The 18,558-nt window shown below is 28.1% G+C and overlaps 1 protein-coding gene across 1 annotated transcript in view; it reads left to right on the forward strand.

Annotated features, from left to right (window-relative positions):
* The window catches only part of LOC107453117 (histidine ammonia-lyase), a 47,473-nt gene that overhangs the window by 14,988 nt on the left and 13,927 nt on the right, over window positions 1–18,558 (forward strand). The window contains exons 3-12 of the mRNA XM_016069810.3: window positions 7,626–7,863; window positions 9,680–9,746; window positions 11,678–11,705; window positions 11,786–11,860; window positions 12,338–12,477; window positions 14,322–14,359; window positions 14,466–14,591; window positions 15,424–15,563; window positions 16,574–16,621; window positions 16,719–16,770. Coding sequence (XP_015925296.1) covers window positions 7,626–7,863; window positions 9,680–9,746; window positions 11,678–11,705; window positions 11,786–11,860; window positions 12,338–12,477; window positions 14,322–14,359; window positions 14,466–14,591; window positions 15,424–15,563; window positions 16,574–16,621; window positions 16,719–16,770 — 952 coding nt within the window. The remainder of the gene's footprint in view (window positions 1–7,625; window positions 7,864–9,679; window positions 9,747–11,677; window positions 11,706–11,785; window positions 11,861–12,337; window positions 12,478–14,321; window positions 14,360–14,465; window positions 14,592–15,423; window positions 15,564–16,573; window positions 16,622–16,718; window positions 16,771–18,558) is intronic.

The following is an 18,558-nucleotide window of genomic DNA, read 5'->3' on the forward strand; positions in this document are numbered from 1 at the left end:
CAAAATTCCATTACACAATTGAACATTGATAGTCGTGAACTCAGAATTTGTTGGGCTGTTCAACGCCGGTTTTAAAATAAAATAACAAATCTAAAATAAAATAAAATAAAATAACAAAGTATAAATATTAAGATAAAAAAATTATATTACATTACATTATGTTTGTAATTGCCAAAATATTTTTAAAACTTTAAGTAAATGAATCTAGTTTAATAATTTTTAGTTTATGAATCTAGTTTAATAATTTTTTGTTTATGAATCTAGTTTAATAATTTTAAATACCCCACCAGTAATGGAATATACATCCAACTTTTACTCATTTGGTGTAAAATTTTATTTCTGCGTTCAAAGTGGTAGTAAAATGCATGCTTTCTATATATTCCTTGCATTTATAAACTTAATTTATAATCTTTTGATTAGTCACTACTTTTAAAAAAATAAGCATGTACTGTTGTTGTGATAGTCTGCGGGAAAAAGGCCGCTGACGGTCCTAGGCCCCCAGATAAATATTGATGATGATGATGTAATAGTCCGCTTAAGCTTGTTCAAAATACAGCGTATGTTTCAACCGAAAACTGTAATTTAAATTCGATTTTACTACCACTGGGGAAAATCATCCTTAAAAAAAATTACATGTTCGCAGGTATGCGTATGACTATCAGGGTTCCCATAGTTTGGGAAATTTTCAATAACTATTAAATTCAGAGGAAATATATATAGGTGCAAAAAATAATTCGGGAATAATTTCGTAATTCACAAATGAAAGATAAATTTAAACATTTTTCAGTAGTCTTGACAAATCTTATCTATCTACCACTAAATTTATTTTTTCCAGGTCGTGAGAAACTAGAATTCTTACAAAACTAGTAACTTATAAAGTTGTTTCTGCAAAATACTTTTTATGAACTATTCATTGGAACTTAACCGTTTAAATGGCAATAATATTGATCTGATAATGAACAGCACATTTAATTGGAAATATCATGTCAAATCCATGGTCAAACAGCCAGTCACGAACTACAAATTCTTCTTCAACACATTAAATGAAACTCAAACTTGAACGCTTACTCTACATCTCAAGGATCCGTCCTATCCTAACTTATGTGACCCCTAATTGGTAATAACCTCCGAAAAATAATACGATCAAGATGTGCAAAGCTTAATGGCAATTTTTGAAAAAAAAAACATAAACTTGTTTTTTACTTCGGAAAACTTGAACGAAGACATAATGTTGAGGTCAACGACTGCTTATTTTTGTAGCGACGTATCTTTATCTAGAATGCAAAATATTTAAATTTTCATTTCAGTCCAATTTGCATTCCAGTAACCAGAAAGTACCACATTAAAGTTAAAACCTCAAGATGGATGGGATAATGACCGTAAACGGTTTCTAGGCACCTAAATAAATTTTGATGATGATTATTACTTTATTTTATTTTATAATTGTCGTTGGATAGCCAACCCAATTTTTGGGTTTACGACTACTAATGCTTAACTACGTAGCTTCGTAATTTCGAACCTAATCCAGAAGACAAGAAACCCCTGTATCAAGTATTGGGAGAGATTTACTTTCGTGGAACTAAATCCTTTTGATGGAACTAACCCTCACCTGCGTTACATGGAGAGGAAGACCACGAGAGCCTCCCACGGTGAGCCTGATGGCAAAGGGACTCTAATCCATTATCCGTCTACCACTGAGGGTATTTCACGTCAGCACTGTGGTCGGTGCAAGCCGGATGCGGATTCGTATCGACCAGCCATCGCTGGGATTCGAACCCGGTTCACCTCATTGGAAGGCTAACGCTCTATGCCCTTACCCATTGCGGCTCATGATGTTGAGGATTACGTCTGATACAAGATCGAAGAATATCATCTAAATTGAAGTTATTTGCTACCACTTGAATATTTTGGGGAGCACCGCCTAACAAAAATCGTTGCGAAGTTTATGGAGGACCCAATAATAAGTATACAAATGCATTAAACTGATTACCTTCAAACTAAAACTAAATCTTTTACTTTTATCAAACGAAACCTTTAAGTGATTGCAATCTTAGAAGGGAAAAAAAGAGAGATAATAACTCACACAAATATGGGTATGAGTATTACCAAACCATTCTATCTTCGATTAGATGTGAATTTTCTAGATTGAGATAGTAGAAATCATTGAATAAGGCTGAATTTTAAGTATTTCTTAAAAGGAATTTATCTCCTTTAAAGAAAAATATGAATTGTTACTTTAAAGTAAACGAAATTAGGAACGGTAAAAAATTTTTTGGTAAATATTTGTAAATATAAATTTAATAAATATATTTCGCCGAGATGCTTCGTTTTGAATTTCTTCATGTCAACTCACCTGATTTTGATAACACGTTGTTTTATCAACTAATATTTCCTAAAATCAAATTATCTCATATGAATAGTCACTTAAAAAAACTAATAAACGTGCAACTTTTCGTGGTAAATATTTGTAAATACAAATTTAACAAATGTATCGAGATGCTTCTTCATGTATTTCTTAATGCCAATTCATCCAATTTTGAAATCCTTTTGCTTTATTTCATAACCTTTGGACATTTTCTTATAAATTATAATGTATAATGGCTAATGAAATTTAATTAATTAATATTTATTATTCGCATAGTTTCGGTGACTTTAAACTATTATTTATTAATTTTGATGGCCAATTCTGTAATCGCTAAAAAAATAAAAGTTCTGTTTAAGATTCTTACATTACCCAGCATTATCTTCTCACATTTTCAGCTACAAATTATCAGTTATTTAGAAAATCAAATAATGAAACAAAGTTTAGCTTTAAGAGTAAGACTGAGCAAATAAGCTACGCTGTGTAATGTTTATTTAAACCCAAATACTATATGAACACGAGGATTTCTGTTTAAATTAATGTTTGCGTTGGCTTTAAAACCTCAGCAACGTAGAAAGGTTTTATCCTACAATTACAAAAATGACTTGTGAGTGAAATCGCGACATGCTGATACATATTTTAGTTATCATTAACCCAAAAGTTGCTAGAAGACAAAATTTTGTAGTAAAGTAATGTAAAGAGGGCATGATTTCATTTTTTTAAAATCAGTTTTAAATTTTTTAATGCTAAAAATATTAATAGTTTAACAGCATTTTTTTGAGAGTTTAAACAGAGTTTAAACAGCATTTTTTTGAAGCTATACATTTTGCAAAATCCAACATAATTAGGGCGACATATTGCAGTTAAACGATTATTGCAGAATTAAAGCACTTACCATTAAACATTTTTATTCGTATGAAAGTTACAATGACACTGTTTTATATTATTTTAATGCTACAGGATGTCGATATACTTTTTATTATATTAAAATTCAAAATTACGCACTAAATTCGACAAATTTGAAAAAAATAAAAGATTATATATGTTTCTCAGAACTCATTTTTTGTTTTATTATTGATTCAGTTTAAGCTAAAATAACTATATAACTATATTACAAAATGAGTAAAAGAAAATTATTTTGGTATAGTTTGATACAGTTTTGAGAACATTGTAAAAACCTTAAAATTTGCACTTTTAGTCCCGTAAAGTTTTAAGAATAACTTTTTATAAGAACTTGTGAATCGAAGGAAATTTAACTTTTAAGCGATAGATACTGCTGTTAGGTACGATCGGAAAAACGAAGTGGTTTTACGATTGAATCGGTGTTAGCAGAGAACGTCAAGAGTTATACCTCTATATTCTTTACGAAATTCTCATTTCGTAATAACAATCGAATTGAAAACATCTGAATTTAAAAATCCACGTGGAAAAGATCGATTAAACGATTGTAAATCCAGACCCTAAAGGTTGGCAACACACTGAGGCAACATGCGGTAAAGATGCAACACATATACACGAAAAGCTAGCCTTTCACAATAGAATAGCCACGCGCAGAAGCTGAAGCGCAACATAGATTCATGCGACAACAAAGCGGCACGTGGTATCTTTGTGTTATTTTTTTCCGGTGTCGCATCAGTGTTGAGTGTTTTATTAAGCTTATAGCCAGATATTCAAAATTTAAGACCATCTCAGAGATGCCAACTTGCTCCGGACGGCGAATAAATATTTTCGAGTGGTAGTTTATTAATTGTGATTCTTGGTTTAATAAGTTCAATTTATTAGGCTTTTATCCACCACTATTTCTTAATAATTCAAAAGATTATACAATTCGCCACTTTGTTATTGTGAAGTTATGCTAAACCTTTTAAAAAGCAAGCAAAATTAATCAAATATTTGCAAATTTTAGTTGTAGCTATTTACCGTTTTTTAAATTATTTTGGTGTGTCCGGAGCAGTTGGCATCTCTGCCATCTATGCAGAGGCGATGTTAAGCAGATTTGCTTAGGTGCTAATAAATATGCTGATGAAAACTAATAATTTGTGATATTTTAATATTAGTTGTACTATTTGTTTATTCACAGAAGAGTTTTTTTATTAAATAATAGGGGCTGTTTGTGTTCTAGAGAAACAGTTCTCTTTACATTTATTACTGATAAAAAAATTTTTATAATGACTAATTAGCTAAAGATTTGAATAACTGAGTAGTGCATTTATAAGAAATTTAAATACCGGCATTTTATTATACATTTCAGAAGAAAGAATTTCCTTTTCTATACTTTTTTTCTCATACAAAATTACATGCGTTCGAAAATTACATGCATGTAATTATTAAATCTTTAATATGTAATTTTGCAATAGAATGACATGCTTAAGTTATGATTTTGATATGAAAGTCAATGCAAATTATGTAAATTGTTGGTCTTTATATAAATGTTTACTAATCTGAAGCACAGTTATCAACTCTTATATAAGAGATTAAGCATTACCACAAAATTAAATTTAATTTTTGATTTTTTTTTTGTCCCAACGGAAGCTTACCTTTATTTTCCATGAAACTAATAATTGTAAAAAGTAAGTCAATACAGAAAACTACTTAAACCTGCACATGCTTTGAGCTATTTCTTATTATATATTTCCAACATATATTTATTTTGACTTATCTATTTGGATCGCTATCGAAAAAATGGCATTGCTAAAAGAAATAAGATGGTATAAGAATTTTTTAAAAATAATAATAATTCTTTTCTACTGAAACTAATTTTATTTTCTAAAAACATTTCAATTTTGTACCTAAGTTGGCAATGGAAATAAGAAAGATATGTTTTTTCTTGTTAGATTTTAAGAAGATAAGATTTTTGAAAAAGGAATTTTTTCTGATAAACTTAATTTTTTTAAAAAATATTTGTTGCTTCTACTTAAAATCTGGGTTCGCATGCATTTGGAAAATTTTAAACAGTGGTAGTAATATTATGAAATCGTAGTTTATTATGTCGCAATTACCATAATAATTTATCAATTCCTTACGTAAATATATCTAGATCAGTAAAACTATGTAATTAAATGTCTCGCGTAATAGTATGTAACTGCATAAATGTATGTAATTAAAATATTGAATACAAAATAACTGTTTAAAATTCATAAACAATATTAAGAATTAAGAACTATTGTTAAATGATCTCTTCTAGAGAAAAAATATTAAACGAGTTTTTATTATAAGTAAAAATTTTAAAAACAAGTTTGTTAAAGAAGTTTCAATTTTAACCGATCAAAATGTTGTCCTAATCAAATTGGGAAGGCAGTCCAAACTTGTATTAATTCTAGAAGCAAATATATGTTTGCAATATGGCATATGTCATCTTGGTCCGGACAACGGATAAATATATTCGACTGTTAGTTTACTTATGGATGATTCCTGGTTTAAGCAATTTTACTCGGTTTATAGCAATTTTATTTACAGCTACTTCTAAAAAATTCGAAGTCTTATGTGATAAATCACTTTGCTACAATTAAGCTGGAAGCCTCCCTGGGAGCGGTATCGCCTACCTAACGCTGTGCAAAGCGTGAAGGTAGCGGGTTCGAATACCGCTGTTACCCTGGATGCATAATCTTTGTGCTGTCCTTCTATTTATCAAAGGTTTATAAACCTAAAGTGAGCGCACAAGCCTGCAAAAGTGTGTAATTGCAATAAACAATAAAAATACAATTAAGCTTACTTAACCTCTTTTAAAAAAGGTCAAAATCATGCCAAAATTAAAAAATTTTAGTTTGTAGTTCTCTACCATTTTTTAAAATATTTCATCAAATCCAGAGGTGTTGGTACCTTTGTAAAAAATATAAAAAGTAAAAAAATTGATGTTTTTTTAAAAAAATATTTGATTGGGAAATGTATTTCAAAAAACAAAAAAATGACGAAGCAATTATGGATAATATTATTAATTTTTATGTAAAAATTAATGTGCAGTTATAGTTCATTTCCGTCGCACTAGAGCTCCATTAGAAATTTAATGTGTAAGACAACAGAAATATATTGAACTTTTTTGTGTTTATAATATCAATGTTTATCTTGCTAATAATATCTTAGAATAAATGAAACGCATGGAATATTTTTGTTTTCATCTTATTTCGCATTAGCTTTAATTTTGTGCGTATTATTTTAAACTGTTATTTTTAAAATACGATTATTAAATTCTATTTTTAAAGCATCATATGACATTAATTCTGATATTCAGGGACATTTCAAAACGTTTTGGCTCAACCTTATTCCTTATACCATATTGATTAAGAATCTAAAGATTGGTTCTTCGTCGTAAAAACAACAAAATATCTTTATTTATCTCGTATGTCTTAACCTTGAAAAAATATCTCACGAAAGTGGAATCTAGAAACTTTCATTTTCAATTGTCGAATAATATCCATTATCCACTAAAAATAACACTTTTGATCTCAAACCTTAACGAAAGATTCCATTCTTAAGAGATCATATGAGATGTTTATTTGAAACGCATAAAAGAATATCAAATTTGATTACAAGCATGAATGGGAAACTCACGTGGCGATTCAATCAACTGCCGAATCGAACAAATAAGTGTCTACAAAACACAATGTTCTTCGATCAGCAAATAAGAAGAGAGTTACTATGTAAGAGGTCAGGGGTCAAACTGATATAAATTAGAATCACCCATAAAAGCAGAAACACTGGGGAAATTTAGTTTTTGTTTAGACTTCTGTTCGTAAAGCCACGATCGTATTCTAATCTTATTTCCCTAAGATCTGATATCGTGATTACTGACATTCTTAAGAAATCATCATTTGACTTGAGTTCGCGTACACTCACTTTTTCCCCCTTCACTTATTGAACATTCTAATGTATTCAGAAAGTACCGCATCTTGAGGCGATATATTCACTAAAAATTGATCTTTCAAAAATTGCAAAGCGAAAGCATCCTATCCGTAAGGAGATTTGTTGGCTAAAAGTGAACTTTAAAAAAATAGTGAATAGAAAGCACTGAATTTTGAAGTGATTTATTTACTGAATTTGAGCTTTAAGGTAAAATTGTGAATCTTGAGACGATACAGTAGCTAAGTATCGACCGCATCTTGAGGCGAACACTTTTGAAATTTAAATACATTCCATTTCAGTTTTTCTTGCTACATTGCAGAAAAAGCGTACCTTACTAACTTTTCATTTGTATTCCTAGTGGTCTTAGTATTAATCTTTTTTTAAAAAACGTTTTTGAGTTTTTTTATTAATTTTCCTGATGAAGGTATCAGTGAGAGTTCGCGGGGAATGGTTTGCCGTTCCTTGCACCAAGACATCCACCACGGTGCGTATCCTAGGGGAGGAGGCACTGAAAAGATACCAAAAATTGAAGCCTCTTAGTTCTCATGTTTCTGGAAGAGAGGAGACGATCTATCAAATCCGCAAAACTAAAGGAGGAGCTCTCTTGGATCCTGATGATGAAGTGGGTTATGTTCTTGATGACAACGACTTCGTTTCAGTCGGTAAGTACGAACTAATACGAAATTTGTTATTTTAAAATGTTGCTCATGAAAGATGCTAAATATTTTTTCTTCATAAAACAAGAGTATACTCGCACATATATCATATTTGATACATTACCAACTTAGATAGCAAACTTGCCTTTCGGTACACTGTAAAAAGAATCCCGAAACATTTTCGAATACATGATGCAGCTACGAAGCATGTAGTTTATAGACACGTTTCTGGAAATTTCGGAGACCTCTTTCTGTACATTTCGATATATAAAATTATTTTTTGAGGATTTCGGATTCATTTTTTTTAATGTGAAGGGTATCTTAATTTTTCAGAAACCTCTTTCTGTAATTTTCAGAAATATTTTGAATAATTTCTGAATTCGGAATTTTTTATAGTATGAAGGGTTACCTCTGAGCATTCATAATATTTCGTACACCTTAAGAAACTAGCTCCAAATGAAATTACCGTTGAAATGTTTTATATAGTAGTAAATTAAAATGTAATATTAATGTTTTAGATAATTAACTAATGGTAACAAACTAAGTAGAGATAGTTAGATAATAAAGTAAGAGATAGTATAGTAAAGTAAGAGATAGAAAGAGAGATAGTAAGAGAATAAAATAGAGATTAAAAGAAATGTTTTAGTGGTAGCTAAACTACATTCTAAAACTGAATCGGCTTCAATGCGATTCAATTTCCTACTTTTAAAAATAAGTGTTTCTCAATTGATCGGAAACAAAATAAAATTAAATTAATGATAAATAATTAAAATGAAGTTCGCTGAGATTTTCGGGAATATTTTTGTCGAGTCAAAATTAGTTTCTAAAATTTTTTATAGTGTATTTAAAGTTGTAGTAAATTTTATACTTTATAGATGTTATTATTATTATTTTTTTGATTTGATAAATTTAATTTACATTAATTTTGATTACCGTGATACATAGATATTATAAACGGCTGTTGACATATTTACTTAAATTTTTTTTAAGTATTGCGATTTTTACTAGAAGGTTAAAAAGCAATTTAGTTTTCTCAATTTAATAAGAATATTAAGTTTAATAATGCAATTGTAATGCCCTATGCATTCAAAAAGTGTAAAGTCAGAGGTAGATTTTCATCGTTTTAGTTCTATCTCAACAGTGTTAGACATAAGTTAATAATTTAGTTGCATAATAATTGAATCTGAAAAAAAAAATCAAAACTGGATTTTTTTTTCTTTTTCTTTTGACTTGGTATAACACCCAAAAATATATTTGCTACTACTTTTAATTTTTTTTTATGCAATAAGTGCATCAACCATCTTTTTAAAGGGATGCTAGGAACAAGCGGGTTAGTTTAGTCAACTTTATTCAGAAAACCTACTGAATCGATTTTCAATTAGTTTTCTTTTATTTGAATCTACAGCTCTTTTTAATATACATGGTCGCTGAGGTTTCTTAAGTATAAAAACCTGACTTTTTAAATTTAAACCTAAGTAAGTTTTTGTCAAAAAATACTATAAACGTAAATAAAATTTGTTCAATAAGTTTTATTAAATTTATCACTTATTGATAAAAAATTTTATGTAAATTTTGTTCATTAACATATACATAAATAATTAATACTTAAATTATTCGCTCATTAATTAATTTTTCATACTTACAAATACAAAAGATACTGAATGTTAATACATCACAATTTTGAGGGACAAAGTAATCAAAAAATAATGAATTTTATTCTAAATTATTTAAAAAATATATATTTTAAGAACTAAAAACATTAAATTGTTTCATAAAATTTTAAAGTTGAAGTCGAACTAAAATGTTTTTGAAATAATTACAGTTTTGGAGACAGATAGACCAAATCCAGTTACTGCACCAGCTGAAATTCATTATGTACCTGAGCAAGTGTATCCTTTCTAACATTTTTATATCTTGTTTTTAACTTAAATAGGCTTTGAAAGTGTAGTTTTTTATTGCATTCTATGTAATTAAATCGAGTAAATCTCAATTATAATTTAAAAGCGTTATTTTAACAACATTGCATTTACGAGAAGGTAATTTTAAATCAAAATTAACATTTCAACCTTTCATTTATAAAGTAGTTACAATCCAAGATGAGAGCTTGGTGGTCACGTGTCAAGCCTAAAGCTGTAGCGTATTTATCTTTCAATTAACTGGTTATTGTAAAGGAATAACATAATAATTTATATTATAATAATTATGATATATTAAGATAATATGTATCATGATAAATCGATATTTTTAACATCCTAATAACAATTATTAATGATTTCATCATTATCGTGATATTTCTCCGATTCATCGTTAATATCATTACAGTAACGATCACAACAATATAATAATCATTACCATGAGTGATAAATATTTAAAATGATAATGTTACGAATATAGTTGTATACGATAATATCGCTATTATTTTCACCAACGATAAATACTGAATATAATATTATCATAATTTTTGTAATAATTTGAATAATTGTTGTATTTAAATTTAAATATTGCATTGAGTGCTGTATTAACATGAGTATTGATAAATTTAAATTAAGCAACAAAAATAGTAACCAAAGGGAAACGTTAAAGATGAGTTAAATTGAAAAATCATTACACTGCATCGTGTAAATATCTATATTCTTTGACAAAAGGCTGCGATACAAAATTGCAGCCATTATTCAGCCTTAGTTGATATATTACTATATTAAATCAAATTATCTTTATAAAAATTGCATATTCCTTGTTTAAATACACAGGCTGTTATCATATTACAGTGAATACGAATGTATCAATTATCTTAAATAAGTATTTAAAAAAAGGTCTACCCCATTTTTACAAAATATTATTGCACTAATACCCACAGACAAAATTCAAAATAGTTCAAAAAATAGATATAGGTGAAAAAATAGGAACTTTCTAATTACTGTCCTGCTACTAACACAGTCATATGTCATTTTCAGCAGGGATGCCAACTTCTCAACTCTGTTTAAGTTTTAATAAATTGGTTGCGAATTAAATAAGGTTAATTATGTTCACTCTTTAAAAGAGTCACCGCGTGATAAGTGCAATAAAGCTGATTTGATATGTTACTTAAAATTTTTGATATGTAGTGGTTAAAAAATTACTTAAAAAATGCTTAATTAAAAATAACTTAAATTGCATTACCACTATATTTATCTAGACATTAAGTTAGTATAAAATTGATTTTACAAAATTACTTTTTCTCCAATTTCCGAAAAATAAGCAGCCCTGATGCACGTAGTGAACTCTAGATATATTTTTCAACCACACTATCGTTTTGGCGGACATTTACCGTAAAAGTATTCAAAGTTTGGAACGAATTATTCTATACTTTTAAATGTGAACTTAAAAAAGGATTCCGTGAGATATGCTTTATTTTAACTTATAACTAAACAAAAAAAGTTTAAAATGTGTGTAAGAAATATATACATAATGTGGGTGAACAAAATTGAAGAGAATTAAAATATTTGAATGAATTTAAAACGTTAATCTTTAATATCGAATAAAGTTTGATTATCAATTTGTTTAAGTAGCAAATAAATATATTTTCACGTAAATTAGTTTTTCTTACAAATGTTTTAATTTTTTAATAAAATTTTGAGCAAATTACTTATATTAAAAAAAATGAAAAATGATTGGTAAACATATATAAAAGTGAGTTCAAATAATTAAATCAATACGTAATGGATCGTATAGAAATAAGATGCTCAAAAATGAGTTATAAATAATCATGAATGTTTTTAATATTTTTCATGCATATAAAATTTGCATTTTGTTGTTTATTAAGCCTTAATTTAACGCTCAGACCTGGAAAGTTCACAGCTCCCTCTGAAGTGAGTATTAAGTCATCATCAAATTTAAATTTACTCTTTTAAAAAAAGTTTTTAAAATAATAATAATCTTTTTCTTTTAGTATATAACTCTTGATGGCTACAACTTAGCACCAGAAGATCTATTAAAACTTGGAAAGGGGCTCTATAAAATAAGAGTAAGTTATATCTTTTATCAATTAAAAAATTGTGTGATTAGCGAGTTCATAACTAAGAATCATTACATTTTTAAAAAATTTTGTTTCTGTTTTTGGAATAAAAAAAATTGAGAAAAATAATCGAAATTTTCAATTACACTTATTTGCAATGTTTCAGAACATATTTTTAAAAAGAAAAATATTTAAATATTAACAACTGTTTACTGTTTTGACACATTTTTAAACATTATTTCGAGGGGGAAAATTACTAGAAAATTTTCTAGAAATACTAGTGATAATTTTAATATTTTTAAATTGTATATCTACGCAACCATATTATGTAAATTAAAAAAGAAACATATCACGATTTGATGCAATAGTTCATAGGGTTGCAAAAGTTCAAAAAAAAAAACGTTTAATAAAACTTTGAATGTTGTGAAGGATCTTTAAGAGTGGAAAACTTAGAATTCTCAAACTAATTTCCTTTTTAATTTTTAGCTGAGCGTGGATTCTCAAGAAAGAGTTACCCGTTCCAGAGGATTGCTAGAAACAATTTTAAAACAAAACAAAGTGGCATACGGTGTTAATACAGGATTCGGGAAATTTGCTAATACAGTTATTAGTGATGAAAAAATTATGTAAGTAGTTAAACATTTATTTTTTTCCTTCCAATTGTTGAAGTTAATGTTTAAATGTATATGATACCATAATATTTTTGATCCGTTCTTGAACAAGTTCTTTTAAAAGTATGGCAAGCAGAAATAACATATACAATTTTATCATTGATAAGTCTTACAAATTTACAAAAAATAGATTCATTTTTTTTTAAATTCGTTTCTTTAACATTTAGATATATGACAGCATATTTATTTATTGTTATGGATTCATATGCTATGCAGGCTTGTGTGCATCGTTTTAGTCCTTGTTCTCAACTTGAAGAACAGATAGCTTATTTTAATACATTACTTTAACATTTAGATGCTCTGGCGTGATATTTATTTATAGTTACGGGATGTACATGCCGGTTTGTGAGTTTGTGTATGTTTATTAGCCCTTATCAGGCACAAGTTAGCAGGGGTTTCCAACTTACATGAGGCCGGGGCCGCAATTAAAAACACCAATCAAATGCAGGGCTAAAGAGTCAAATGGCGGGTCGCAACTTTATCAAAATTTTACATAGGACTCTTTTATGTTTGAAGAAATATTCAATATTACAGTCAGATTTTTATCAAGTTGTACAAAACAAAAGTATTGAATTGCAAATAATACAAATATTTTCTTGAATGCAAAACCTGAGAAATAAATTTTTTTGCACCGTTGGTTTGTTAAATTTCGAAGAAATGAAAAAATTTGGTTTTTTTTAACGAAGGAAAAGTATTTTAAACCCATATAGATTTTTTACTAAAATTGTCCGCAAAAAATTACAACTAATATATTTTAGTTCGCGGGGCCATAAAGAAGTTTTCGGGGGGTAGGATGCGGTCCGCGGGCCGCCAGTTGGTAACCACTGAGTTAGAAGAACCATTTCACATAAATGCATCCAGAGTTAAGGCGTGATTTTAACCCATTTCACATATTTTCACAATAAAGAGTTTTTGGTGGAATAGCGAGACCGGCTCTATAAAATAGTTTAAAATTCTAACTCAGATATATTTTCTTTATGATTAACATGTAATAGTAGTCAAAAATGTGATATATATTGGCATTTTAGTTCATTTTTGCCCTCATTTTCTTAACCCCTTCGCGCCGACTGTCACAAATACGTGCCAGCATAAAACCGTATCAATCAGGATAAAAAGATAAAACTGGTAATCAAAGTAGTTCTTTTGCAGTTTATTTGTGGGAGGAGTTATAATTGTTTGATTTATTTAATTCACCATTACTTTGTTCAAAATAAAAACTATTTAGTTATACTTTGAATTAACATTGATTATATATATGATTAAACTAACAATAATTAAAGTAAAAGCAAAGTAAGTCTGTCAAATTCGCAACGCCTACATTTAAGTTACCATTTTTTATTTAATTACAAATTGATTCTGATTTTGTACGAATGCTTTTATGAATCACCCGTCCCCAAGGGGTTAAAAGTCATAAGGTTTATGGGAACCCTATTTTTATGACCTTTGTTTTCAAATTTAAATCGAACGTTTTTTTAATTTACTTTGAGAAACAGTTCAATTATCTACGAAAAATTTTTCGATTTAATAAATTTTGTTTCCAATCTCCTTCATTTCGTTCTCTCTTTTTGCAATTTTAACTATATTATTTTATTGAAAATTCGAAATTACTTTGAAAATTAAATTTAAACACTAGAGTTATCAAAATTTTAATCAGTTGTAAACATTTTATATGATATTAAATATTTTAGATGATTATTTTGTTATGTGTGGAACAAATCTAAATGAATAATGTGTGTAATTTCTGAATGAAAAATTGGAACTATCTAGATATAAATGTTTGTTTCTTGTTTTCTTTTTAGTGAACTTCAAGTAAATTTGATTAGATCACATTCTGCAGGTAAGTTTCGTGCAAATATTACCCAGAAAGTTATTAGTAAATATGTTTCAAATTAATTAAGTATATATTTAAATTGAAAATGAATAATTTAAAATTTGCGTAACAGGTGTTGGTCAACCGTTAAGTCCTGAAAAAACAAGAATGTTGATGGCCTTGCGCATTAATGTTCTGGCAAAAGGATACAGCGGAATATCTCTGGGTACTATCAAGCAAGTTGTTGATGCTTTCAATGGTTAGTTTTCACATAATCATACATAAAAAGTTTCAAAATATCAATCGCTAGTTAAAACTTTTTAACATTGGTTTTAAACAATAAAGTCGGTGAACTTCTTATTTTGAAGGTAGATCAAAATACGTCTAAGTAATATTCAAACATGTTTGAAAAATAGTTTTTGCTAAAAATGCGTGTTTAAGAAAATGGATATCACTATTTACAAAAAAATTAACATAACATTTGATTTGTAAATTTTTATCTGATGCTCAGTATAAGCTGTATAAGGCAGAGATGCCAACTGCTCCGGACACGGCAAAATAATTTATATAACTGTAAATAACTGCAAACAAAATTTTACAAATACTTGACTAATTTTGCCTGCTTTTTAAAGAGTATAGAGTGACATAACTATAAAAAGTAGTGAATTATATAAACCTACAAATAATTTAGAACTAATGGTAGATAAAAATCTAATAAATTGAATTTATTTAACCAAGAATCACAAGTAATAAGCTACCACTTAAAAATATTTATTCGCTAGAGCAAGTTGGTATCTCTGCATGAGGCCAGTGATCACATATGCCAGCCCGGCCTGAAATTGTCTGGTAATTGTCGTGATTTAACCGAAATAATAAAAATTGGTAGCTATGTTGATCCTCGTATATTTAATTTTATGTTAAGTATTGTATATTAAGTATTATACTAATTCACTTCCTTCTTACAGCGACATATTTTTTAAACTTCCTTGGTAAGAAACTTACCTTTCTTGGAAAATCACATCAAAAATCATTAATTTTATAAAAGTTAAAATTTTTTATTGCTACAATATTTATATATACATATTTTCTAGCTTCTTGTTTGCCATGGGTGCCAGAAAAAGGAACCGTTGGTGCCAGTGGAGACTTGGCACCTTTAGCTCATCTGGCCTTGGGTCTCATTGGGGAAGGCAAAATGTGGAGTCCAGAATCTGGATGGGGTGAAGCTAAATATGTAAGTACTATAACAACGTCCCTAAAATTAATGTTAATAGATATTTCTACTCTGTTATCTCGCAATGTGAAGCATAGCATGTTTTTTAAGTTAAATATCTTACTTCTTATAAATCTGGATATCAAAGTGCCATTTTTTAATTAATAAGTACTACTCTGTTATCTCGCATTGTGAAGCATAGCATGTTTTTTAAGTTAAATATCTTATTTCTTATAAATCTGGATATCAAAGTGCCATTTTTTAATTAATAAGTACTACTCTGTTATCTCGCATTGTGAAGCACAGCATGTTTTTTTAAGTTAAATATCTTACTTCTTATAAATCTGGATATCAAAGTGCCATTTTTTAATTAATAAGCATGCTAAGTGTCATAAGTAACAATGTACTCTTTGTAATGCGGTTACTGTTATAAAGAGAATCAAGCGACGTTTAATGGTTTATTTATTTATTAGCTATTAAAAAAGCGCTTTTTTATTATGTTATGTAATAACTATAGTAAAATTTGAGAGATAGTCCTCAAAATGCATACAAACACCAGGTAATTGTTTACGAAATTTTTTTTTATTAAAATATAATGCAGCCCTATAAATGAATGAATGATAGATAGAAACAATTAATATTCTATGCTTTCACCTAACTGAAACATAATTTTAAATCAGAAAAATTTGAGGTTTCTTATATTATCGCTTAACACTTTTCTGTCCCATTAAACTCTTAAAATTATTAAATCAAGTTACGTTAAAACCTACTTTATATTAAACAAAACAGTTTTATTTTATTATAACTTACTAACTTAAAACAAATGTTCTTCTATCATTTAGCTTAATAATAATAACAATTAATATAAAGTAACAAAACATAGTTATTTATGCATAAAAATAGTTCAAACATACTTTCCAAGCAAAATTATTCATTTCAATTCAAATGAGAGAAAAAAAATTCATTGTTATTATCTGAATCAAAATTATAATATATGAAATAAATATTACACGCAATTTTCTTTTTTACAGGTTCTTGAAAGTCATAATTTGAAGCCCATATCTCTTGGCGCTAAGGAGGTAAAATACAATCAGAAATATTTCTAAAAAATTGTACTTGACATTCAAACTTATTAGAAGAAGCAATAATCTTAATTTAGGTATGTTTTTATTATAGGGCATTGCTTTATTGAATGGAACACAACTCATCACTTCAATTGGCGCCGAAGGTAAATATAAATTCTTGCTTGTAGTGTTAAAACACGGGATATTATGGATTTAAAAAAATAATAAATTATTTCTTCTCACTCATTTCTTTTCATTTAAATAAAAAAATTATATTCTATAAACTTAACGCATACAAAAGAACAACACTTGAACAATTTTGTTTGAATAATTAACTATTGAGTTATAAAATATTCATTTTTGTGAAACTAAGCTGTTGAGAACTGATTTTCAAAGACCTGTATTTTCGATGTTCTATACGGGATTATTTTCAAATTCGACACACTTTTTAAGGGTCTTGGAAATATTTATAAGGGGTAAACAAAAAAGGATACAAAACATGATTATTTAATACAAGCTTGACCACCACTTTGTAGATCTAAATTAAAAACATCATAATCATCGCAAAAAGCAACAAACGCATAAAAAACTTAACGATAGCGAATTTCAATGCCTTCAAATATTAAATATATTATTGAGTAAGATTGTTTTTCGGTAATTGGTTCACTACCACTCGTGAAATTGATTCACGGTTCAAGTGAACGTTGGCAGGTATGCAATTTATTTAACTTACAGAAGCACTAAATATTTTAAAATATTTTCATTAACACAAGATTGCCTAAGGAAGTCGTTTTGACTGCTTTTAATTTCAATTAGAAAAACAATAATGTATAGAAGGACACAATTTCTTAGAATTTTGTACAAAACATAATTTTTTTATTGATAATATTTACTAATAACTTGTTACATAACTTTAAATAATTTAAAAAATATTAAAAATTAATTTTAAACAGATTTCTTTACACATTATTCATTCTTTTACAATCCGATTTTGATTGCTTTTGGGCAATATAGGTATATGGGTGATTCTCACGAAACATGACATTTCACAGATCTAATACTGTAATACTAAGAGAAATTTAAAAAAAAAAATTAATAAATAGCATTGCTGTTAGCATTTTAAAATGGCTTTGCACTAGCATTGACTGTTTTGTATACTTAAAAAATTTAACTGAATATCAAAATGTCATTTTCCTGGCATGTCCCAAACAATGTTTCCAATAATAACTAGCTTCAAAACTTCCCATACATTTTTCAAAATCTAATTTTTTTTGTCTTATCCTATGTAAGCATTTCTAGAATATACGCAGAGAGTATTGTTTACTAAAACTTGGTTTAAAATAATTTTTTCTGTCAATAATTTGCTTGTCCCATGAAAATCTGTCATTTTCCTGGCTACTTTTATTTAGTGATTTATAACCAAAATAGATAGCGCCAGGAATCAATAACTTATGCTAATATATTGATTAGATACCTTCCTATCTGAACATGTCCTGTTGCATGAATAAAGAACCAATTTTCTGGCTCAAAATCTATTTCAAAACATTTTTCAAGGTGAGTAGGTTTTTATGCTGTCCTTTTCCTGGCTTCTTGAAATCATTAATAACAAAAACAACATAGATTTATCTGAGTTATTTCAAGAAATACTGTTGTTTTCTGTTAAATATAAACGTCTTCGGCCAAAATATTAAATTAAAGTAAAGTTATATGCTATAAAATGGCGAATTTGTCATTATCCTGGGTGTCATTTTCCTGGCTTATGAATGCCAGGACATTGAAGTGTTACCAGAAATTCTTTTTAACTGCTAATACTGTAAAGAAGGAAAGCAAATATTAACCTAATACCAAGTTTATGTATGATTGTAATATGCTTGGATGTAATCAAAGTTATTTATTTATTTAATGATTGATTATTATACACAATTTTATTCTGTACATATCAGCAACAAAAA

The sequence above is a fragment of the Parasteatoda tepidariorum genome, chromosome 3 (assembly GCF_043381705.1).
Source record: "Parasteatoda tepidariorum isolate YZ-2023 chromosome 3, CAS_Ptep_4.0, whole genome shotgun sequence".
In the NCBI taxonomy this organism is placed as follows: Eukaryota; Metazoa; Arthropoda; class Arachnida; order Araneae; family Theridiidae; genus Parasteatoda; species Parasteatoda tepidariorum.